This window comes from Battus philenor, unplaced genomic scaffold, assembly GCF_028537555.1.
Source record: "Battus philenor isolate CCGP_79_NKW_IND1 unplaced genomic scaffold, ilBatPhil1.0.hap1 SCAF_7, whole genome shotgun sequence".
NCBI lineage: Eukaryota > Metazoa > Arthropoda > Insecta > Lepidoptera > Papilionidae > Battus > Battus philenor.
The window spans coordinates 12630576-12656744 of record NW_027181737.1 but is presented as its reverse complement, the minus strand read 5'-3'; the positions used below and the strand labels follow the sequence as shown (position 1 = coordinate 12656744).

The window sequence follows — 26169 nt, the reverse complement described above, 5'->3', positions numbered from 1 at the left end:
CTGTTACCTGCAAATATTACTTGGGCAACAGGGGTAATATCTGATACAAAAAGGCTCAAACAAATCGGCAAATTTAATGTAAATTCATATAAAATGATAAAGGAAGGTTCATATGAAGAGAATAAATCGCAAATAACATCCTCAGATTAAATGGAAACATCAAGCTGTCAGATGATAAACGTAGATCAAAACCAAAAACAGCATGTTAATGTAATCAATGCAAAAACCATTACGATCAAAATATCTACTTTATTATTTAAGTCTTAGTGTGCGACACAGAAAACTTATTATTGTAACTAATCGTATAAGTTAAGTTTGTTGTGTACGAAGAAAGTTATTAAATAAAATCATAATTTTTTTGATTTGTTTTATTTATTATCCTATAATAAAATTAATTAAACACTTGTAGAATTATCATAAATATAGTCTTAAGACGCCCACTACTGGACGTAGGCCTCTGCGAGAGATTTCCAATTATAAGCCGTTTACATCCAGCGTCTGCAACGACCTTAAAACCGACGCTTGCAGGTCCTTGGTCTCCGTCGCTACTCCTTAAGGCCCCAGAGGCGATTTCTGCTCCGCGCTATGTGGTCTACGAATCTCTATTCCTGATTCGATCTCCATAGAGAAATTCCGAGTCTAGCCTTCTCCATGATTCGTTGAGCGACTGTGAACTAATAACAATTACATAGCTTTAGTGAACAAAACAATTTGTAAAGAAAACGAACATTACACATACTGTAATTTCTTTAAAAATCGAAGTATTGCCTCGATTAACGATAGCCATTTAACGTAACGGCACCAGTAGTTGACCACTTAAGAGCGCTGCTAAAATGTTTTTTTGATGGACCACATACATTCAAATTTTAGAATATCAGTGGGTGCTTAAAGGAAATTCTTATACCCTTTAGATTAAGTTTTACTAAGAAGTCTTTCAATTAAACAAATCGTAAACACTTAAATTTTTATTTGATTCATATTAAGTGTTTGCTTCAGTAGTTGACCAATCAAAATCTGAAAAATTAAATTAAATTAGTAATTGACCGTATTTAGCATCAGTAGTTGACCATATGAATAAAAACCTACTTTTATGGTAAATAAGACCACACATATGTCAAAACTTTAATTTTCACATAGAAAAAATATAATATTCAGTCACGAAATCAAAAAACGTGCCTCACAGTTGAACCCTGTCAAAAACAACTATCGGCTCCTGCTACACACAATGCGCTTTAGTTCTGAGCTTTCCGCAGTTGTAAATAGATGAGAGCAGCTACTTATAAATTAATTTTTTAATTAGATACGATAAACACAACGCTTATTATTTAAAATTTCATACAAGACGGTCAACTACTAGTACATGGTCAACTACTAGTGCCCTTACCTTAGTTACAAGACCAACATACGAGTATATCATAAAGAATAACGCCTTAATTCTCGGTAAGAGTTCAAATTTAATTATTTAACATTATACCACTGCACGAAAGACCGAGATTAACATTAGTTCGTAAACAAGTATAAAGACAAACTTTATAGGTACTCCAATACGCACAGAGCAAATGAATTAAATACGATCAATGTCCTTCAGACCCAGATGTAGAAGCACCATGTAACATACTGGTACCCGACTAGAGTTGGCGTGTTTCTGAACTCAATTGACTTTTCTACGCACCCTATTAATTACCGTGTACTAATTAATATAACATCAAAGTGCGCGTTTCGTCCCGGCGCCAATTCTTCAAGATTAACTAGGAGAGAAGGATTCCCAAACAGGTGACCTTGACGTGATCCGAACACGCAATCTCCGGAATTGAATTCAATCTGAATTTGGAAATGCTACAATTCTTGTGCTTGGATATACAGAGAAAACTTCTCGTCATTAATAATGTTCATGATTATTGAGTACACGATAAAAGTTAAATAAAATAAAAATAAATTTATTCATAGTTGCACCATTGTTGACAAAAATGAAAATGTCACTTGATCAATATCTTACATATATACGTTGTGTATTAAAAAATGAAGCTTGTTTTTTACTAAATAATGCTTAATCTTTAAGCAACAGTTGCATGATGATGTGCCAGAATCTGTGCAGCTTGGAAGATTTTATTTTAAGTCTAACATATTCCACCGAAGAAGACTGCTGACAAAACACATACCCATAAAAATTTCTGTACTTTTACAGAATTGAATGCAGCAGTTAATTGAGCTTGTACTAGAGCATTTTTGGTTTAAAAACCTGTAAAGTTAGTTTAACCGCCATCTAGTGCTTAAACGATAATGTACGAGCACATTTGATCCATACTTATTACACCGAAAGATGGCGCTGAACTCAAAAAGTGTCTTGATCTCTGTTATTTATTATCGCAAATGGAAAATTTGCAGAATGACAATCAGAATAGTCGAAAAAACTATATCAAAGAATAGAATAATACCTGACTGACCTCTTGACTTTATATTTTATTTGGCTTATCTCTCTGGACCTACATCAAAAGGTAAATCCATTTTTCCGATAAATGTGAAATCTTAATCTGCAAAATGTGACTATGGTCGACATTATGTGGAACTTAGTTGACGATTCGGACAAAAAAACTTGTAGGTTTTTTATCAGCAATTGATTTCTTAGAGATAATAGTGTATTACTACAGGTATTCTTTAATACGAAAAATTTTTTTCATATGGTATACTTTTAATATGATTTACTCTATAATTTGAACAAATTTTAATGCCTCTTTATTGATTTTCAAGACAAAAACGTACTAACCAACGTTTTCAATAACTTACCGATTAGTTAATGACTTTCTTAAATTATTTAACCGTTAAAGGTTCAAAAAGTTATCTTACAAAAGTATTCCACAAATTATTATCGTTGATTAAAGACAAAAGTTCTCTGGCGATCAAATGAAAATGTTAAAATACACTAAAGGTTGGGGAATTATTTGTATACCTTTGTGACGAGATAACAATTATTTAATCATAACAATGATAACTCGTGGTTTTACTTGAGCCTGATTAACTACACTCAATTAAGTTTGTCGTAAATTTATACAGGTTTATGGCAACCATAGGCAACATGTACGCCATGATACATAGAATTTTACCTGAGGTTTTTCGGAGATAATTCTTATACAAGAGAGTGATTAGTTACAGGTATAGAAGCTTGTAATGGGTGAAAGTATAGGACATTTGCTGTCGATTAATATTTGGTATTCCAAGAATCAATGGTTTCATAAATAATAAACTATGTAATGATATTGTAGTAAGAAAAAGCATGCTTTTAATTCGAATTACTGCGTATTAAAAATAATTATTGTATTTTATCTGTCCAGTCTATGATTGCGCAGAGAGAACATATTAGTGGCATTCCAATAGTTTCAGAGTAAGCACTTTATACAATAATGATTGGAGACAGCTTGCTGAAAAATAGGCTCTTCGTTCATCCTTTTAAAAGTTTTTACGCCTGTCACCAGTTTAAATTAGTGCGTCGCATATTGATGTATATGCATATTTCATAGAATTTTGTCATAAAATACTGTTGATTATCCTTTTTATAAAAGAATAGTAGTGAGCTAAGACAAAAATTGTTAATATGCTTGTGTCACAGAAATACTGTCGTTTACTGTACGTAATAATAAGAAAATAAGCAGAATGAACTAACCGATAAAGTCATTGGTTTCTATTTGGTAATTTTTGTAATTATAAACGGAATTTCCGTTTGAATTCCTTTTTGATTAAATTTCGGCAATAAATCTATAATATTAAATACATGCCATTTATATGGTACAAGGGTGTTGAATGGCGACTACGGGCCCGTAGACGCGGCGTGGGTAGGCCACTGAGTACCGACGAAATTGTTAAGGTCGAGGGAAGTGTCTGAATGTGACCAGCACTAGAAGCGCTTGCTTTGTAGTGGGCATCTATAGACATGACTAAATAGACTAATACCTCACTTTGCGTCGTGGTTACGTTTCAAAAAAATACGACGCAAATTGAAACGCCGCAAAGTGAATTAAGATTTTCTATAGCAAACCATGTAAAATTTGAAGATAAGTTCCAGGGTTACGAAAATACTTCTCTTTAAAAAGAAAATTGACCAAAGTAAACATTTAATAACAAAAATAATATAATTCTGCCAATAAATGAATTGGAAAAATATTTACTTTTTTTGTAACCTGAAAAACAACACGTAAAAATTAATATAAATTTATTATTCTCATTTAAAAAATCACAACGCACTACATTACAAAACACTGCGTAATTGAAACTGAACTTTAATATTAGCAAAACAAAGTTAAAATAAAACTATTCAAATTGCGTTGATTTTTAGTTAGAAAGGGAATCCCCGGGTTTTGATGGCATGGCGCAATTAGAAACAAAAGTGTTGCCATCTTTTGGAAAAATAATTGAAGGCTCGAACCTAAAACAACGAAACCTCGAAAATCTAACAACGCACAGTGAAAATTAGTATTAATTAAGCAGCGAAGGAACTTCGAATAAAACGAAAAACGAAACGACGCAAAGCGAGGCATATGTGTACTCTTATTACATATATATAATAAGAAATAAAGAAATCCGCAGACCAAGGTCACTGATGTAGCTCTAAAATTGATCGTCGGAAGTGGCAGTAGGCAGGGTGCATCGCTCGTGCAACCGACTACCGTTGCGGCTGAAAGGTCCCCGCATGGCGACCATGAACTGGTTAAGAAAGGGACTAATATATAGCTACTTCAGCTATGCAGCAGTAGTCGTGCAATAAAGTGCACCGCCCGCCAGCCCGCTGATAAATGTGCGTGCGGCAAATAATGCAAAACATAACTATAATACCACGGTTAATTTACTCCACACGCGTTTCACCCCTCCACGGGGCATCCTCAGGAGATGTTACACCGACCAGTGCCAAACACCGAGTGAGCTCACTCATCAGCGGGCGGTGCACTTCATTGCACGACTACTGCTGCATAGCGGAAGTAGCAATATATTAGTCCCTTAGTTAGGATGGACTTCCGCAAGGTAACGCCTGAATATATTAGATACATGAACTGGTTGACGCGGTGTTGTTTGTGCCCCCCACTAGTTGGCATAGTTTGTTGGCATATGGCGAGATCGTGGGAAACTGGATGTGAGCAGCGCAACACTTGTCATTGTGGCGACCATGCTTTGCAGTGTTATATGGTACGTGTTAATTAAACACAAAATATGAATGTGTAAAATCACTTTATATAAGATAATTATAATAAAAATGTCACAACAAGAAATTGCCACGAGCCTACCTTAAGCTAGACATTTAGGGACCACATAGGTTTCGCTTAAACTAAGTATTTTATGCATTCTTACTCTACATTATTCGACTTACGGTTACATCACATATAAACGAGATTTTTTATTTTTTATTCAATAATATTAAGCAACACGGGCCGAGATAGACCTCTTGCTTCGTTTCAACTTGAAAGCTACTCATAAGATGATATAATAATATTATGCGTATAACTAGATTTTATTATTTAAGTACATTTCAGAGGTTTGATACAGAAGTAACACAATCATTTAATAATGTTATGGAATGTAAAAATAATACATTCTTTTTATTAATTTTTAGACGTAGTTTATCTGTGTGAATTATGCTCATGTTTTCCATTGAGAATTTAAACTTCTGTTGTATTAAATTGTATTGGTTAGTGTAATTGTTGACAAACGAAACATATTCATTTAAATAAACAGAGATAATTTAGAAATTTCTTAAAAATGGTTCATAACTACTATTAACATCATATGATTCTTCAAAAGTAACAAAAATTCTCATTTTACGAAATAATTTCGGAGCCTTTTTTAGTTTAATTAATTGAAAAAACTATTTAGGGGGTTATTTACTGTTTTTAGAATTTGTGTAAAGGCGGACTTTAACACCTTTAGGGCATTCTCTATCAGTCAACCCAAAATAAAATTCTAACGATAAAGAACATAATAAATAATTTTTCAATATTATTATGATTTTTTTATTTAAACAGCTGCATTTAAACTAGTTAATGATTCAAAAAAACAAAAATTATACTTAAAAATTAAAATTATAACAATTTTTAGTTCACAGAGAATTATAAATTAATAATCATATTTACGGAGAAGTAATCAGGTTTGGGTAGTATATTTCATTAAAATTTATTAAAAACATTTATTTGAATTTACAAAAAATAATGTTACAGTATTCAAAAGAAAGATCGTTTTTTAAATAAGATATTTTCTCCGAAAAGGCGGAAAGAGTTAATTTCTAATTAAGCATTGAAAAGCTGTAGAGAATAAATTTTAAGTTAACGTGTTTCATGTCTCTTATTTCTTAAAAATTAACTATTTCTAAATTGTTAAATCTCGTTTTTATAATTAGTTGACGAGTGCTGCCAGATATTGTATACAAAAAGACTCGTATAAGTAAAAAATGTTCTATTTTGTATAGTTTTTTTTTACATTAGAAATATTATAAAAGTGTAATACAAAAACGATTCAGTCGTTTAGAGGCAGTGCAGTTTACAAATCAGTCACCGAGAAAAATGTATATAACATACGCGATATGACTTTCAATTTGAATATTATTATTATAAAATGGTTCAGTTTTTATTAAACATTTAAATTCGAGCTGCCATTGATTATCTAAGGGATTGAAAATCGAGTTTAATAAATCGAGATCCTTTAGCTGCCGGGCCGCATAATAATTCCCTAAAGATTTTCGATCTCTTAGAGAATACCTAAACGAAGCAAGAGGAACGCGGCTAACTTTTACGAATTATCTCTTATTCTTATTCTTCATAGTGAGACGCCGCCAGAAACTGGTCTTCTCGGCGGGCGGTTGTTCTTCCCTGGCTTCCTCGCTCCTGGTCTCGCCTCTGAGCATGTCCAGGAACGTCGGGTCGTTCTTACGAACGTTCTTCTCGATTTTGACGGCTTCAGCGCTGAGCTCCGCTTTCAGCTTCTCCGGGCTCGTGTTTTCGACCTTAAACTCGTTAGGATCTTCAACGAACGCCTGCTGGAGGTCGCGCATGATCTTTTTCCGTATAGTCTTCTTCATACTGAGGTGCCTTTCTAACGTTTTGACGTCACCATTCGCGTAGGTACGATAGTCGTCTTTTTTCTTGCGAGCTGTCTTCTTGGTCTTGTCTTCGTCGTCGAACTGCTTGCCTTCGTATTGCTGGTTAAGGCTGAAGATGTCTCGAAGGTGAGGGATGGCCCTCTCCGACGTCATTGTGGAGATCAAGCCGCCGCTCACGTACTGATCAGGCTATCACAGGCACTTCATACTGACATCTGGAATTGAAATAATAAAATTATTGACAATTTACAACAGTTTATCCGTGTTTAAAACATATTTAACAGACATTTTATCAGAAAATCTTACATTTAATGAAATATGCCATAAATAGCAGTTGATAAAATGAATATACTTGGAAGTATCTCATTCATGTGAAATTTATTGAAATTCCCTTTACATGAAAGCTGTATAATTTTAATTTATGATTAAAAAAACATGTTTGAAAGAGAATACAAACAATTATATTTATGGTGTATTAAATATCGTTGTGCAAATGTCGGTAAAGCGAAAATAATTACATGAAAGTAATTAACGTTGTGCATTAATTTTTTTTTTAATTAACTAGTAAAACAAATATCACCCGCGCGCACGTAGCGTTGCCCGTTTTGAGCCCGCGCGCCCAAAAATTACAGCTTTAAAATATCCGTGATATTTCGCAATATGTCAAAATTGTAATATGAAAAAGGCTTGCCGTTAATTACCATGCGCCGTTCGGTGGAATATTAATTAATTTATTTGTATACTTTGTTGTGAATAATGATTAAACTATTGTACAGAGTATATATTTAAAAGCTATTTGGTTATAGATGTAAAATTTTTTTAGGGATGAACATCACAATATCAAAAATCAAATGGTTTAAAAAAAAAACTAAATAATGTAATGATAATACAGTAACAAATACATTTTCAAAATTCGAATTACTACATATCAAAATTAATTAGTTGTTGATTATCTGTCTCTGCTTTTGAAGTGCTAGAAGTTAAATCAGTTGCATTACAAAAGAAAACAAAATTGTTGTAGTAACATGTTTCAGGGTGATCATTATATTTATTATATAAGCTTGATAGGGAATAGGTATAAAAGTATTATAACTTTTTTAGCTTTACATTAACTTATTTACACATTGAAACTAGTAACTAATTCTACTTATTATTTTCAGCCGACGGATGCCGAGTGCAAGGTTGCGGCTTTCCCCAAAAGTCGCCATGATGACCGCTCTTGCGCTGCCTCCATTTAGCGACTTCACACAACCTTAACCAATTACCATATTTATAATAGTGACAAGTAATTTATTTTACTTTAAATAATTGGTTGTTTTAAAACATAGTTAACTTAAACATATTAAGCGTATTTTTTTATTACAAACTCTTTAATCTTCGGATTTTATAATTCTACTGAGTCAGAAGTAACAGAGTGGATAATCGTTATAAATAAAGCTAGCATTCATATAATTTTAAAAAGCGCACAAATAAGAAAGAGAAAAAGAAAGTTCTAAACGACGACGTGATGATAAGTGAAGCGCAATATGAAATAATTTGCAACCAAATGCAAGCATCCTCGTCGCGATCGGTTCGTAAACTACAGGAGACGACAGACCTTAATTATTATAGATAGAATCGTTACTAGAGTTTTTTTCGCCACCTAACGCCAATACTTTCGAAGGTGGTAGCAATATTAAACAGGCAATAGCAACCTACAAAATCGAAGTTCAGCTCTACGAGGCGATTTTAAGTCGAAATTAAACTACACATCATCTGCGTTCGGACCCGTCATCTGTCTATGTTCTAAGTGAACGTCCTACGCCGCGTTAGTTGGTCCGTGGGATTCAATCCAGAATTTTAAATCCTCAGCGGCCATCTGTTATCAGCACTATGTCTGCTGTCTTCTGCCACTTTAACTTGCAAATTTGCCGGGCTATATTGATAACCTTTCTTTTGAATTATATATATAGATATTATATATATACTATAGATATTATACTGTTTATATTAATTTACACCATTGTTCTATATCGGATATAAATATTTCACTACTAGAAGACATCTACACGTACCATCACAACACCTAATTGTGCCAACAAGAAAATAACAAAAAATAACAACAACCTTTTAGTTTAAAAGACGTGAAATTATTTAAAACGTCAGATATAACGAGTTAGTTCTGAAGGTGTTACACAAATACGGAGCTCTGGTAGATTTTGCGATTGAAAATTTTTGATATCACCACACACTTGTAGATGAATAGACATAAAATATCACAAATAAATGAACTACTTTTAAAATTATTAGTATTTACTGAATAAGTTAATTTCGCCAAAGCGTTCTCCACTTAGGATATCGTATTTTGTATAGCGTTGTTATAAATAAAATTATTTATAAAAAAAATTATGATGTTCATCTACGTAGTGCACAGATGATCTAAGGTCGTCAAAAGACGCTAGATGCAGGCCACTTCCAACCGGTTTTAGTGAAAATCTACGGGGAGGCTTTTATTCAGCGGTGTAAGACCATATTTTTGGAGTAACTTTTTAACTAATAACGCTTTGAGTAATTAACGTATTTGTAAGACATACTAATGTATTGTAACCAAATTATAGTTACACGTTTTTACAATCGTTTAAAACGAATTCAGTTTCGAAATAAAAAAGTAACAAATTTAAATCTTGTAGACGTATTTAAAGTTGAATAGCACGTAACAAATATTAAAAACGTGTCTCATTCGCAAAATGTCTTTGTAGTTAAATGGTAACATTGCTTCAGCGAAAAAAAAAACATATTATCTATCAACGGTTTGATAAAACGTGCTCTGTGCAAGGGTAAGCGCTAAAAAATATATAAATTAGACAAAGGCAATAATGTACGTACAGAAAAATTCAAATGCGTATGTTAATATGAATATATACTTACGATAAATTTCGGAAATTCATTATTAAGGTTAAAGGAAAAGAAAGATGGATGCCGCTTGTGCTTTTATATTGAAAACCGATCTCTTAGTGGATTTAATAAAAGAGAAGCGAATTAAAATGCGATAGACGCTTATTTTTATAATTCGCTCAAACTCGTAATAAAATAATAGAAGTAGTCCGTGTCAAGAGTACCTAACTTCCGTTTTAGGCTATGCGGCTACAGCGATCTGCTCTCTAAAATCCGTAGAATTTGTAAATACCAACAGAGACACTGCGTAAAAAAAGGTAGTCTAAATAAATAATTAATTCAAGAATTGGATAATATTATTTCGACAAGTCTACTGTTTAGACAGTAACGTTCATGTAAAATAAACATTGTAAATAAAGAGCTACGCAAACTTTTCTCGACTTCGCTACGATGCAGAAAAAATATTACACTCTGATAAGAACGAACGCCGGGAACCATGACCGTAACAGCGGTACTTCCCCGACGTACTTGAGTGCAAATATGTTCCATGTTTTCTTACTTACATTCATTTATATTTATGTCGCCGTGAACAACAGAAAATTTGCTTTATATATAGTATTAACATATTTTTCAACTTATGTGTGCTTTCTGACCTATAAGTGAGGATCATTATCATCATTTCAATAGCAGGATATTAATTGCTGCACATAGGTCTCTCCATAGATTTCCAATAGGATCGATAAGAAGCTGTGCTGATCGATCCGCGGTCTCCACTTTCCAACCTTAAGTCTCCAGCCGCCATTAATTCTACGCGCTGTGTGGCCACCCACTTCCATATTAATTTGCCATTCCACTGATCTATGTCGGTTCCTTTCTTTCGGCTACGGCTCTCTTTATTTCTGTTTCCATCTGGATACCTTATACATATTTTTAAAATTTTATTTTGTTAATTTATAGATTTGCATTTACTTTACAATTCCGGTCTCACTGGTGAACATACACACGGCTTTCTAATTTACTATGATATTTGACAAGGGACATGTATTAGGTGATTTGATTTTGTTTTTTGATTTACGTTGAGACACTATTTTCCTAAAATGTGATGATGTATTATTTAAACGAAAAGGACGTGTCTACATTCAGAGTTAAGACGTAGAAATAGAAGGAATCCCTTAAGAGGAAGAAAGGGCGTGGGAAAAGAAGTATCATTCTAAACATTATACAGGGAGACAAATAATAAATCAAATTGTAATCTTGCAATATCTTTGAATCGAAATATCGATTTTGTCTTTTAAATAACATCGGTTTTGCGAAAATATTCACATCCTTTCTAGTTTTATTTAATACAGACAGTTCTTTAAGAGTACATGGTTTAATACATAATGCGTAGTACGTGCATGGTACTTAACACCGTGTTATTGCATTGTACTCGAAATATTAACAAAGTGCGCTTCACTGCACTCTCCGCCTCTCACCCGCGAACAATGCGGTGCTCTTAGTGCCTTTTCGGTAGTTTCTCGCACAATACACCTCACGGAACGCTTTAAAATCCATCTGCATTGCATTGCAAACGCAACCACATCGGATTAAGAGCGAAATTGGCGTGAATATGCTTTTTTTTAACAAAAAGAACATTTGATGAAAGTGAACATTCTAAAAGTTTAAATCGTTCGCGAATTGTGTACGACACTTTCTTAACTTTCTTCGCCAATTGTATTAGATGCTCGAGTTTAAATGAATTGTACGACTCTATTCACGACTGTGTCCACAAACGGTATGCAATTGCAATATACAGCAATAAAACAAACTCAGAAAAGTCTAATTACATTATATCAGGGGTGACCAAGGTCATTGATAGTATGGGTCATTTTAAAAAAAACCACGAGGTGTAATTAAACACGTTTTAGATATATAACGTATGCAAAAAAAATATATTAAAAAAGTACAGAAATTATATTTATTGAAAATATATAACAGGTGGTTTAACTTTAATGATAATTACTTAAAATTTATGGAATAATTGATGACAGCACTTTTCAGTAATTCTTTAAGTTAATTATTACTGACCAGTGCTTGATTTCACGACAATTTTTTTTTAAATATAATGACATAAATAATCCTTACTAAAAGCCACAAATAATTCTTCAGAGAACCGCATGTGGCTCGCAGGTTGGCCGCCCCTGCATTATGTTCTAATACAAAAAAATGAGAGAACACAATTAATTATCGATACATCGTGGCGGTTTGTATGTTCCATATAACTAAGACATGAATTCATAGAGTTAGTAAATATTTGTATTGGAATACCAGTAGATGTTCACAAAGCTACAATTGCTAGATTAAAAAAAGTCAAAGAACGTGTGTGCTTGGTTAGTTATTACACTGTGAATTATTTCATATACGAAAGCACACGTTAGGAATCATGTGATCGTCTCAGGGTATTTAAAAGTTTATTAAAAATGTTATTTTATATTTAAAAAAATAGTACCGATATAGAGTTTATTTTGATTTTTCTTTGAGCCATTTGATATTCGAACAAGAGACCGACTCATCTTGACGAATGATGTAATCTGTCCTATGTTGAATAAAGATTATTTGAATTTTAATAGGAACATCAAGCTGTCAAGGTTTTCAAAAATACAGATAAGTATGAGGTTGTTTTAGTGCAATAGAAGGAACCACAATGACCTATGTCAAACTATTGTTATCAAAGTAAATTAATGGCTTTGAATAAAATAATTTACATTATTTAAAGAAGTGATGTTTAGTTTCTCATATATGGTGATACATCTCTTTTTAACAAAGGTAACCAAGCTGTACCGTGCACAGAACAGATTGCCGTTGGGGTCGAGCTCCAGGTTCTCCGGGTTCAGGAGTGGAGATCACAGACCGGCGAGCGCAGCATAGTATATACACCCAAGGTGGACAGACGGCCTTGTTAGACTTGTTGGAAGGCATGGATGCAGGTTGTATTATCTGTAGTCGGTCCTAATGGAAACCTCTGAGGAAGTACTTTGTTCTCGTGTCTTACAGCTGAAATAATGATGAAAATATCCTTACAAGTATCTTAAATTTAATACAATACTTAAAATCAAAAACAATGTTTTATTGCTTGCGGAAAAAAACCATATGTAAATAATAAATTAGGACTGCAAGCGGATACTTTCAAGCGAAAGATATTGAAACGGTATATGTGAATATCAAGGTCTTGCCCCTGGAGGTCTTGCCGCCACGCTCTAGCGCCGATTACCGCGCCGTGAAATATTGCTCGCTTAAGCGCCTGTATGTAACCTTTTTCATTTATTTACGAAACTCGCCTCACCGATGCCCACGTAATAAGTTAGTATTCTGGACGCAAGCCGTAAATACATTTCAACTTTAGCTAACGTAAATTTCAAATTAATGTAATAAAAAAGTAATGGGTAATAGAAAAATATTTGTTTTTGAATTTATCACCGGTAATCTGATTTAAAGGTGTTTTTTTGATAATAAGCATTTATTATAAAGGTTCACAAAATATTTTAGATCTTAATTTTCTTAGTTTAAAATCTAAAATTTAAAGTGAGTTGTTTAAAAATTCCTATTATTCCATATAGAAATTTTTAGTGGTTCAAAATGTGAGAAACTTGATTTATTGTCCCATTTACATGGTTAATACAATAATTTATACATCAAACATTGTTAAATATCTTTTAAAAGGAGCAACAGTTGAGTTTTTGGGCGGCTTTTCTCAGCATTCCGTGCCGGTGGTCGCTTACTACTTATAATGTTAATATAGTTGACGATTTATAACTGAGTGATGTTTTAAATTTGAATTTGAATTTGAATTATAGTTTTATTTTAACAAAAATGTGTGAAACATAGGATAACGAGCGTTGACTTTTAGCTGCTTAATACATTTAGTCAAGATTTCATCATGGTGATCAAAATATGTTAGAAACAAAAAAAAATATTTAAAATATTAATACAAATTCAATTCTACTCGTTTCAAATTAAATTTTAATTACGAAGCTGTAGATTATTCAGTTATTTTATTAATGCAAAGTTTAAATGAAAAGGGTTCTCGCATACTTTGACAGAAAAATTTTAAATTCTTTAAACTATTTAAAACATATATACACAACCTTTTTACCTACTATTTTGCAGGCCATCTAGATTAATTTTATCCGTAACTGAAAAAGCAATTTTGTGAAATGCTATGTTTTACTATCATAGTTTCTTCATCGTATCTTCTTAAACAGAAAAACTTTAAGAAACGAAGAAGCAGTAACGGGATACTTCATGTGTATTAATTAAACTGTACGATGCATTTTACTACAATTGAGGTTATTTTGTATTGAAATAGCTCAGTATTTTCTTTGTTTTTCCTGGTTATTGTATTATGTTCATATGGTAAGACCATGTTACCGTTAAAGTATAAATATGGAACAAATACAAAAGTTCCCAGATGTTCCCAAGTTAGACAGAGCCTGTGACTTGGGAAACTATTACATCAGGGCTGTCACATTTAAAAACTAACTTGGGCCAGGTGAAAACAAATTTAATTTTTGATTAGTGCATTGTAATATACATATATAAATAAATAAATAAATTAATATATATATATATATATATTTTTATTTTACACTGGCTTTTATTGTACAGTAACGCGCTATTAAACTATTTCGTAATAAAAAAAGCGCTGAACGAAATTATGGGAACGCGCGAAGACAATAATAAAATTTTATTTGTAAACCATTACATTACGTTCTCATTTTGATAGGAAATTTATTGGCGTTGAAGAGTATTGTAAGTTTGACATTGCATCAATAAACCATTATTTAGAATTAATTGTTAAGCGTCTATTATCAAGAATTGTGTTAGGGTTGTGTGTATGTTGAAGTTTTAATTGCTATTGCATTGCCTCTAAAAATGTAATGGTTTACAAATAAAATTTTATTATTGTCTACGCGCGTTCACATAATTTCGTTCAGCGCTTTTTTTATTACGAAATAGTTTAATAGCGCGTTACTGTACAATAAAAGCCAATGTTGCGACATAAGTTCAACTTGGAAGTAATAAAACAAGTCGTTATTTGCCTCGATTTGAAACTGACATTAACATTGACCAGGGGTCACTGCACTTCACATGACACGCGAGATCAGCCGCCATCTTGCTACAATGGCGTCACGTTGCTGATGGTGCATTAAATGTTACACTGAAATACAAGAGTAATTTGGATGTTTGTTAAAATTGACGAACTTATGCAAGATAATGTAATGAAATGTAAGTATGGATATGTGCTTTAAAGGGGTGAATGTGTAGTTCTTTTACTGTCAATTAATAAATGGTACACCCTATCCAAAAATCAAGTCTCAGAAATAATAAATATCGTAATGATATGTCGAAAGAAAAAAAAATCATTATTGTCTGGCCCTCCACACTTTAAACTGCTAAAAGTTGCTGTCGTATTCCAATATAAAAAAATGTAACATATTTCAAAGTGGTTGTTTTAAATAGATCGATAGTAAAAAGTGAAAAAGCTTTATAGCTATACGTTCCCCCTTTTAAAGCTTTGACATCTATAATCAATCACCCCGTTATTAAAAGGCAGTATTAATTAATATAAGGTTATATATATGATCTGTTTATATACCATAAAAGAAGTGCAAATAAATTCAGTAAAATATATAATAATTACATCATTTTTCAAAGATGACGCCCGTATTTTTCTGACACAATTTTGCAAGGATTATTATAGTCCCCAGGTAAGTGGAGCAGGAGATTGTTCTGTTACGCTCCACGAATGAAAACAACAAATCGGTTGAAACAATTTGCATCTCTTAATTGCTTTTGTTTTCGTTTAACGATCGCGTGCTCAAATTGGCGGGAGATTGGTGTCGATTGTTTGCAGAGGTAATTGCTACGAACGGACGTAATACGCCAGCAATGGGAACAAAGATTTGAATACGACCCATTTTAATGTTTAACTCCACGGATTAAACTTGTCTGTAAACATACGTATTCTTAATTTACTGGTTTAATTTTTTTAATTAAATTAAATTTCGCAAACAATTATACATACGTGGTGATTGGTTATAGTACAGAACCCTTAAACGGGTGAATGCATTTGTCAGCAAAAAGCTTTTATTATATATTTACATATTTACAATCACTCCGTGTAAAGTGATGACTATGAAATATGTCAGATTAATTTATTGTTTCTTTTGGAATATTACAGGTTAATTATTTCTGGCAGTACAGTCTGCATAGACAAATATTAAACAATAATTAAATAATCAATTATTTATTATCTCTAAAACCATTGACTTTAAGGTATACTAGTGACATGGAAACAGTGTAATATTTGACAGGAAATAATGAAAATAAATATACCTCTTTAAATCTTTTACATCTATAACTAATTACCTTATAGAAACTGGATAAATTAGTTCCCAGCGATTAATTAAAATTCAATATGTTTTTATTTTTCAATATGTTATATTCTTATTGTTCGCTTTGATATTTTGTCACAAGTATTAAAATGTTAACGTATACCTGTGTTCTGTACACTATATTAGTATATAGCATTTATGAGTTAATTCAAAATGTTCATATTTTTAAAAGTTAGTGATCTGTGTAAAAGTGTAATACAAATTTACAAATATACGAGAGATTTCTACTTATGTATTGACTTATCGCGATATCTCTAGAGCTACAAGGTGTAGAGACTCAAAATTTAGTAGGGATATTTTTTTCACCGAATAGAGGCGAGTTGAGAATGGATTTTTACGAAATTCCACCCGTAAGGGGTTTGAGGAGGCGTTTATGAAATTCAATATGCGAATGGAAAACAGTAATGATATAAATTTTCCCGTATATTTAAAACACCGACAATTCGTTTCTGAACAAATGAGATTGTTTCTGAATCATAAAGTGAAAAATATTTCCATTAAAGTTCGTATAAAAAAGAAACAAGTCTTTGTGTTTCACGTCTTGTAAACTTGGCCAATAATAACCTTCGGATTTTTACTGACAAATAAATGTTAATATCGAAGCTGTTTGCTCAAGTGTGTGAGTAACTGTTCCGCTTATTGTCACAGACAATCTCTTTTATTGTCGCGATCAAAACACCCTTGACAACACGGGCAGACTTCACGCTACTTTGATGTGAAACAAACAATGTATCACTTTTATAACACAATTTAATACTTTTATAAGTAGGCATGAAATTGTTCCTTTGTTGCAAAATGCTGTCGATGTCTGAATATTGATTAATTTCGAATCATTCGTTACTTCATTTACTTCATTCGGTACATCATTGATTACTACTATTGATTATTCAAAAAGTTACTAAAAGGCGTTTGTAATGGCCGTAACTGGTAATTTAACTGGGTTGACAGACGTTCATGCGTACTAGTGGCTCGGTGACCCTATTCGCCCGTCTATCACCTTAAGGACGCGTACTATAAAATCGCGGCACAACCTAATTAGCGATAAAACCGGTTTGAAATTTTGCTTATAGTCCATCTCGGCTCGTACGTTTGGCAGCACAGCGAGCCGACAGCAAAGAATAATAAAATACCAATAGTTTTAAATTTTATAGCAATATTATAAATAATATTTCCGAGGTAACAAGACTTTCTCGGTGTTTATTACATCACGAAACAATATGTAGTCTGCACCTTTGTCGCCGACAACAAAATGAGTTAGTTAGCGAACTTCATCGCAATTTTTGTAAGATAAAAGATCTCACTTATCATCACCGCTAAGTTGCAGCATCCGTAACTATTTATCATCTGTACAAATATTTATTTCGTTTGTAGATTAATAAAGCTAGATAATTAAGCATGTGGTCGGATTACACAGATAATAGTAATTTGCAGTAAAGCAACGCGTAATGAGTTTTGAAGCGACGCGTTGGCGTCGTGCCCCGATTGGCCAGCGAGCGTGCACACGTCGTTTTATTTCTTTATGCTCTTCGTTTTTATTTCTTTATTGACCATAGATTATATTTATTGCGTAGTAACATATATAAAGTCTTATTAGTCACTATAAAACTGTAATGTACGTAAAATATATTTTTACAGTTCGCTGTAAAAATTTTAGTACTATTTAAAATATTGCCTGGTTAAAATGACACAATATTTTTTTGTTTTAAAACTGTGCTTCTATAAAAAAAAAGCAGAACTGCATATTTAACGAGGTTTTACGTCTGGATTATTCAGCCCAAAAATTTTAAAGACTAAAACGATATTATATTTAGTTAATACTTTAAAGTTTTGGCGAGAAGCATATTTCACCATGTTTTACGTCTAGATTATTAATTACGAACAATTGAAAGCCTAGAATGATATTTTCGAACGCTGGATTCTGTTAAAAGAGATACCAATCAAAAGATAAACATTTGTTATATGTTCCTAACAGATATAGTTAGACAGTATAGTTTGCAACATTTGTTAAAAAAATCAATAAAACAATGTCACACCATGTGTATATTGTCACGGTTTACTTTATTTACGCACCTTTTTTGTTGTCAGCTCGTTCCATCTGTCAACGTGACAGTACCTGACGTACGCAGTACAGGATATTGCGTATGGACCCAGTCCATTCATTTCCTACTTTTGTTCTTTGAATGTAATTAAAAGTGAAATGAGGGCAAATTTTGTTACATTTACATTAATTTTATTATTTTATTATCCACGTGTTTCCATTTAAATGAAAAGACACATACTTATTTTTCCATAGTCATTTTTTGAGTAGAAATTAAAATTTAAAACTGTTTATGACAAAGAATAGAACTAGGTTTAACTTGTTTCTTTTTAAGATATAATACTTAACTTTACATTTATAAAAATTTACGAAAACATGAATGTTATAAAGAAAATGTATTTAGGCATTTTTAAACAACGACTATAATTATATAAGGCCAAATTTACTTACTTTGTTTTGTTTAATCTTTCGTAAGTACAGCGATGTCAAAAGTTATTAGAAAGGGTACAGTAATATGTTTATAACTCGTATAAGGTAGTCTACAATATGGCGTTATATTCTGAGAATATAAATTTTGATTATTTTCCGAACTTAATAATGTGGTATAAAAATATATGTATTATTGCTACTTTAATTATTTTTTTGATTATTGTTACGGCAACACGTACTAGAAACATTAAAGCCATATCTTTATAACCTTAAAAATAATTCAAATTTGGAGACGATTAAAAAAAACTAACCTAACTTTCAAACTATAAGACGCTTTTAGAATAGTTTTTTTCAAGTATATTTGTTAAATGGATCCAAAAGTATAACATTGAGCTCTATATTCCATATTTATTTATTTTATTTGTATGGACTACCAGCTGTAGATAATTATAATAGTGTAGTTAAACCAAGTGTCAATAACAAGTCTTGATTTCTAGTATTATATTAGGTAACAAATTGATACGTTAGAGAATTAAAACGTAATTAGTGACTTTACTATTAATATCAGTTTAATCGCAGTATAAGAAACCCTTAGGTCAGTTTATTTCAAATGTAATGAAATTGTATCGAGGCCGAGGTAAGCATCGCTGTTGATGCCGAGGTCAGTATAGCTCCTAATAAAGTTGTTGTCGGTACGTTACAAATGAAATCATTAGATAAATTTAGTAAAAGTTATTATTATACTTATTTCAATTTTGTATAAAATTAAAAGAATTATGTTAAATTAATTTATTTTTTTAATTGAAATAGGCAAAAAGAGAGACAGAAGGCGAATAATTTCCGACAGGGCAATGTCTGCGGGGACAGATAATATATAGTAATTAATTTTAAAATTATAATTAGTATCTTAAAATCGCCTTTTCTTATTATATTATCTATGCTATGACATAGTTTTATTGACAGTAATTGAATCATATATTCACCCCTTTAAACCTTTTATACATATAATCAATCACTTTGTATAAATTGACACAATTTATACCGCCTACTGAGAATCTGTCGTAAATTGGTCTTAAGCCATTTAGCTAACATATATTCTATATAGAAAGTATTGGAATTAGTTCTTTTTTTATTTCTCAACCTGTCTTTAGTGCGAATAAGCAAAGATTAAAATTTAATCCTAAACACAGACAAATAATCTTTGTGTATCAAAACGATAGATGTGACGTCATATGGCAGTTTTTTTTAATTAGGATCCATTCAGTCAATGACCTTGGTCGTACCGGCTTATCTCTTATCGTTTTGTTTTCAAAACTAGTTTCGAAGTGTTTTTAATAACCTGTTTTATACGCGCGTTTAAGACACCAAGTTTTAAAGTATTATTTCTTTGTGTACATGTGATTCGCTGTGAAAACATTATGTTTAAACGTGTTAATTGCTTAGTTAGTTTTTAAAAACAAGTTAGTTTTTGCTTTAAGAGATGTGGCAATTATGGTCTTGCAGTGAAATATTTACATATTTCTATTGTAATTAAGGTTAAATTAATTAATTTATTCTTTTTTAAACGCAGAAAGTTTATTTTATAAATCGTGGTATAGTAATTGTACATAGAAGACTGCAAAACAATACTAGGTTAAAAGGTTACGTATATGTTACCAAAAAAGGAGATTAATTTTTGAAGTCTTAATATAACTTAATAATCTTTTGTTTTGTATATTAAATATTATTGTAATTAAAATTAATTCAAGCCGTTATCTGAAGCATTATAATATTATAGTAAAATATATACGTCTTTAATTATAAATTAAATGAGAAATAAACAAATATAATTTTGTTATCAAATAATAGAGAAATTAAATACCTATTCCCAGCAGATTTTGATTTGCCAAAAGCCATTGGCCTGATTATTCCATTAGAAAAAAAATAATTTATCATATATTATAGTAATCCCTACATAGAGAACGATTAGAAATAGTTGTAAAAGATTATTTATTTTCATCAATCCCTTTAAAGTTTTTACATCCATAACCAATCATTCTATATTTTCCAGTTCCTACGCTGGATCTTTAATTTTTGGTTCAAGACAATTTTCTACAGAATCATAGGAAACTTATAACGATTCTAAACGTTCTCAGGCAAAAAATAGGAATGAATTTTATATATGTATATATTAGTAAATACTTTTTAGTTCATCTGTGTGCAACAAATTGTTTTTTTTTTTAAATTGTCGTTCGCGTGCTGTCAGCCTATAGCGATGGCTTCTGGAAATTGTGTTTGCGCGCGCATTATTAAAAAGAGCCGTAATGCTTCCCACGAAAGACTCCAGTTGGATAATAATGCGTTACTTAACTCGGCTCATTCAATTGTGGTTACGCAACCGACCGTCCAAGGTTTGGTTGCGGGTCGTGAGATCCTTATCCGCTGTATTAGGTTCTCTGTTGGCGGCATTTTAAAGTATTTGGGTACGAATCTGTTAATAATAAACTTCCTGGTTTAACACTAGGTACAAGCTGAATGATAAAATATACGCAAATGCTAATTTTGTTAGTGTTACTTTATTTTATATACACTTTATACAGTGTGATTGGTTATATGCATTAAAGCGTTTAATGTATAGCTCATTTGCTGTCAATTAATATTTCGCACACCCTATCTTAAAATCAATGCTTTCAGAAATAATAATGTAGCAGAAAAAACATTTTCAAAATTCAGATAGCTATGATTTAAAATTAATTATGCTATATTATCTGTCCCTACAAACTTTGTACTGCTAGAAGTTATTGGCCAGTTTTGAAATACGACAAAAAATTGATGTAACATATTGCACAATGATCACTTTGTATAGGTTCAGCAATCGTAGGTCGCTGGTTCAATTCCCGGGATACAATCTGGCATAATATAACACTGTATTATTATATAGGATTGCCACTGCTTACAAACAAGTTTTCAGAAGATGTGTGTGCGTTCTCTGTGTGCCACAATACAACACTGCGATCGATGACTCGCCTGCCAAGCATGGCGATTACGGAATATCCCTTTAGAGATATTTATAGGGAAGGCCTGTGCCTTGTAGAGGTCACCTATGAGCAAAAACGACAGCTTTATGTAGGTTGAATGGAAATAAGTCTAATAAATTTCAAGCTTTTTGCTGTCAAATGAGCTATACATTCACACCTTTAAAGCACTTATAACAAATAAGTCTGTGTAGTTTTTAATTTTAAGATTCATTCATAATAAATAATAAATATTAATAAATTCGCTTGTTACTTATATAGATTATTGCAGATCTCAATAAAAATTAAAGCATATTACTCTAATAATAATAGCCCCTATATTTAGACTATAATAGAGACATAAGGTTGTAGCAGCACTGGTTTTTAGGCTTTCCTAGCTTCAAAGTGGTATGAAGAAAGTTTATAGCGTTAGTATATCAACCTACTATGACACTGTGCTTTACGATGTATCATACATTTTAATTCGCACACTGTTTTATTACTTACTATTTTTTACTGTTATGTAATTGGTCAAGAAATCAGAAATTGGAAGGAATCAGATATAAGGAAATCTGCAGAAGAATGAATGTCATCGATGTGGCTCGAAGAATTGCTCGTCTGAACTGGCGATGTGTCGAGCACATCGCTCGTGTAATTGACAGTTGTTGGGGCCGAAAGGTTATCGAAGTACCACAAGACGGTTGACGAGACGTGGGTAGGCCCTCACTTGATTTAACCGGTCATTTTGGCGATCTATCGAAAGGGCTTATGCTTTGCAGTGGGTGTCAATCAGCTGACATGATGGTGATAATGGATTGGTGAAGGCATTTGATGAGTGACAATAATAAGTCATCTATATTCATGCTATAAAAATAATGTTTTCTTTAATATGTCTGTATACAGATTAAAAAATCTAAGCAAACGTTCTCAAGTCACGTGGACGTTATCACGTAAGCGAGCAGGTCGAGATATCAAAATAACAATACAAAGCCGGGTGTACACGTCAGACGGTTTAGTGCCGCAGCCTCCAAAGTGGGCGCACAATCGGAAAATGTTTACAAAAAAACGATCTGATAACGGCGTTAACCGTCCGTCAGCGGCTTAATTACTGTCCGCCGTTGTGCGCCAGCGCAACTCGCACTTTTATATTTATTTTGCCAGCAACGTGTCAAGGCTGGAGTTTAAACAGTTGATATGACTTTCCCATAGTTTTATTAAGTTCTTGTTACTATTGTTTGTCTTGTGTATTAATTAAATAAATACAATAGAGACAAAATTACCGATGTTATGCTTTTGTTTGAATATTTATTTATTCTTACTTATAACTATTTTACTAAGTTATTCCTCATAGAGGGGGATAAATAGGAAAATAGGAGTAAGATGGCGTATGCATTGCAGTTAGTCTCTATGGAATGTCAATAACAAAAAGATTCCTAATAAAGTAGTGTTTGTATAAACTTGCAGCAATCATTTAAGAGCGCTGCGTACGGCTGGCTACTAATATAATTTAATATAATTCTAGCGGGTTCGAATTGAAATTCGAATGAGGATTTGATTGAGAACCCTTCATATTTCTTTCCTACCCTCAGAGTCAAGGATTGTTATGTAAAACTTGATATTTTCCTCACTGAAATTAAAATAAAAAAATATAATACAGTCTTATCATCATCATTTCAAACGAAAGACTTTCACTGCTTGATGTAGCCCGCCCCCGTAGATTTATGATAGGAATCCAAATTAGTTTGAGTGTTTATTAATTAAAATAATAAAAAAATTGTTTGAATGTAAAAAAATTCATAGAACTTAGAGTTTAGCCGGAAGCGTCAGTTTATTAGCTCCCAAATCTGCCTGGAATCTAGGCAAGGAATATATGATGAAATACTGCTAGGAATTTCCCGGTTGTATCAATATACTAGTTTCGAAATTTATAGTGTTTAAATTATACAAGGAAATATACGTCATAATAAATGTTTACTATATGTTGACAGTTATTTACGCTTTTAAAATAAAGCAGACATGAGATCTTTTCAGATGATCGTTGCTATTGTTTAGTCTAGATTTTATAATAGTAACATAGCTTAAACATGTATACCATCCCACTAGTTTTGCACTAGGTAGAAGCGTTGGAGTTTCTTCCGTCACTCCTACACCATGCGCTAAAGTTTTCCAAAGTTGTAGTACTGATAAAAATAAATCAGGCAACAGCAAGGAACTAAGTCGAATTTCGGCCCCCTCAGGCCTTCTTGAATCGTTATGCCAAACGTGTACTATGCCAATGTGTTTGTACTATCAACAAGTGTTAGACCAAGCAGAAATCCTCTCGTGGGGTCCTTTAAACCTAGTCACTTCGTGGAGCGTTTGTCAAAGCTATAAAAGAGCTCTGCGGTCTGTCAATCCGGTAAAATAGAAGCATGTAGTGGCACGAGTCAAGTCTTCTTCGGGAGCCCAAAAGCTTCGATCTTAAAAGTCATCTTAGACTAGGCGCCGTTAGCCTCCTTCCGTTACGAACAAAAAAAAAATCGCCTTTAATATATCAGTCTTTCGGAAATTTTACCAATTATTTTTATCATTTCAGCCTTAGTATGTCCACTGTCAAGCAAAAGCCTCCTCCATATTCCAACACGACCGGTTGGAGGAGTCCTGGATCCAGCGTCTTCCGATCACCTTAACCAGGTCATCTATTCACTTTATGGGTGGACGTCCTACACTACTCTACTAACGCGGTAATCCGTAGTTTACACTCCAGGACCTTAAGGCTCCAGTAAAAGAGAAATAAGAACACTATACACAAATTTAACAGTTTACCGGGCAGAAATGTCAAAATATAATAAATAAACTTTTTTGTCATTTTAAAAAATGTTGAATTTAATTCCTAAAAATTATGAAGTGTATGGACAAAAAAATAAAAAATCTACACGGATTCTTTTATTTTAATACATGATATCGTACGTTTGCATTAATATTTTACTTCAATTTGAAATGTAGGTATAATATATAGTAGGTATAATAGAAATCACTTGAATATCATTTTGCGAATGCATGAATGAGACAGATAATTAAACTTGTATGTGCGAATGAGACATAACTATCTTGGTGTATATATTTTCCCCCATTAAAGCCTTTGCATCTATAAATAATCACCCTGTAAAATTCATTGCTGAAACTCTATCCTCTTTCCAAACATTCGACCACAAACAAGTCGGGCACAAACTTGTCCTTAATTGAGTATTATTGATGTTCTCAGAATAAATCTATTTTTATAACACACGGGATGCAAATGTCACGAAGTATTAGCGAAAAATTTAAATAAGTAAAACAGATCTCTTAATTACCATAATATACATAGCATAATAAAAAACGTGGTATAGCACATTCCATGCCATATGGGGTATATACTACCTCCGCTGCACTTTCCGTTCAGACCATTTGCAGTTCTCATTGAAAAACGAAGGATTCTTAAAGAAATGAATTGTAAGGTCGAATATAGATAACTTCACATCACGTATGCGCGTACATAATGCATATTAAAATTTCTAACTTTTTCCCCGCTAATTATAGCCCTGCAGTGTTGAAAAAGTGTAAAACCATACGCCTTGAACGACTTTTTAAAATTTTTAAAGTGTGGGTCGTATACGCCCCAAGCGGCCTGAATGGAAAATTTTCAAAAATTGCCGTGACACGGAACGTGATAGTAAGTGCAAGTAATAAACAAGATGTTAAATCGACAGACAATGATTCAAGCGATTTTTTAAGGATGAAAGTAAGATTGTTCGGGGTCCTTAAAGCATATTAGTAAACACACATCTTATTAGTGTATATATTAATGTCACATGTTTCTTAATGCAAATTACCGTTACAGATTTATACTAATGGTTATATTATAAAACATAATAATTTAGCGGTCCGAGCTACTTTTATTGTAGGAGCCCGTGAAGAATACTATCAAAACGAGGTTTTGGTTACGCGACGTTTGCACCCTGCCTCCAGTCACATTAACTTGCTAATCCATTGGGCTATGTCGGTAACTTTGTTCGCTTGCGAATTTCCTCATTTCTTTTACCCCCTCCATGGCTTATTTAATAAAAAAACAGAAAGCTTTAAGTCAGGGATAGTGGAGAACTTACTGTCCGCTATATCTTTTATAATAATCTATGTGCCAGCTGTTACGTATCTTATAAAACAAATGTCGTTTCACACAGGCATCGTCCTTCCCTTGCCGGTTTTTCTTGAACGTTCGCCAAGTTACATCATAATGTCAACTAGGAAAAGAAAGACGTATAGTCATTAACAAGCGAGCCTTCAGAAGTCTCTTGCTTCAATATTTTG

General features: G+C 32.5%; 1 protein-coding gene across 2 annotated transcripts in view; it reads right to left on the bottom strand.

Moving 5' to 3' along the window:
• Positions 1–5199: 5199 nt before the first annotated feature.
• LOC137930995 (uncharacterized) overlaps positions 5200–26169 on the bottom strand; it is a 78668-nt gene continuing 57698 nt past the window's right edge. For both annotated transcript variants that reach the window (XM_068774377.1, XM_068774378.1), the window contains one exon: positions 5200–7290. In XM_068774377.1, coding sequence (XP_068630478.1) covers positions 6773–7228 — 456 coding nt within the window. In that variant the 5' untranslated portion in view covers positions 7229–7290 and the 3' untranslated portion in view covers positions 5200–6772. The remainder of the gene's footprint in view (positions 7291–26169) is intronic.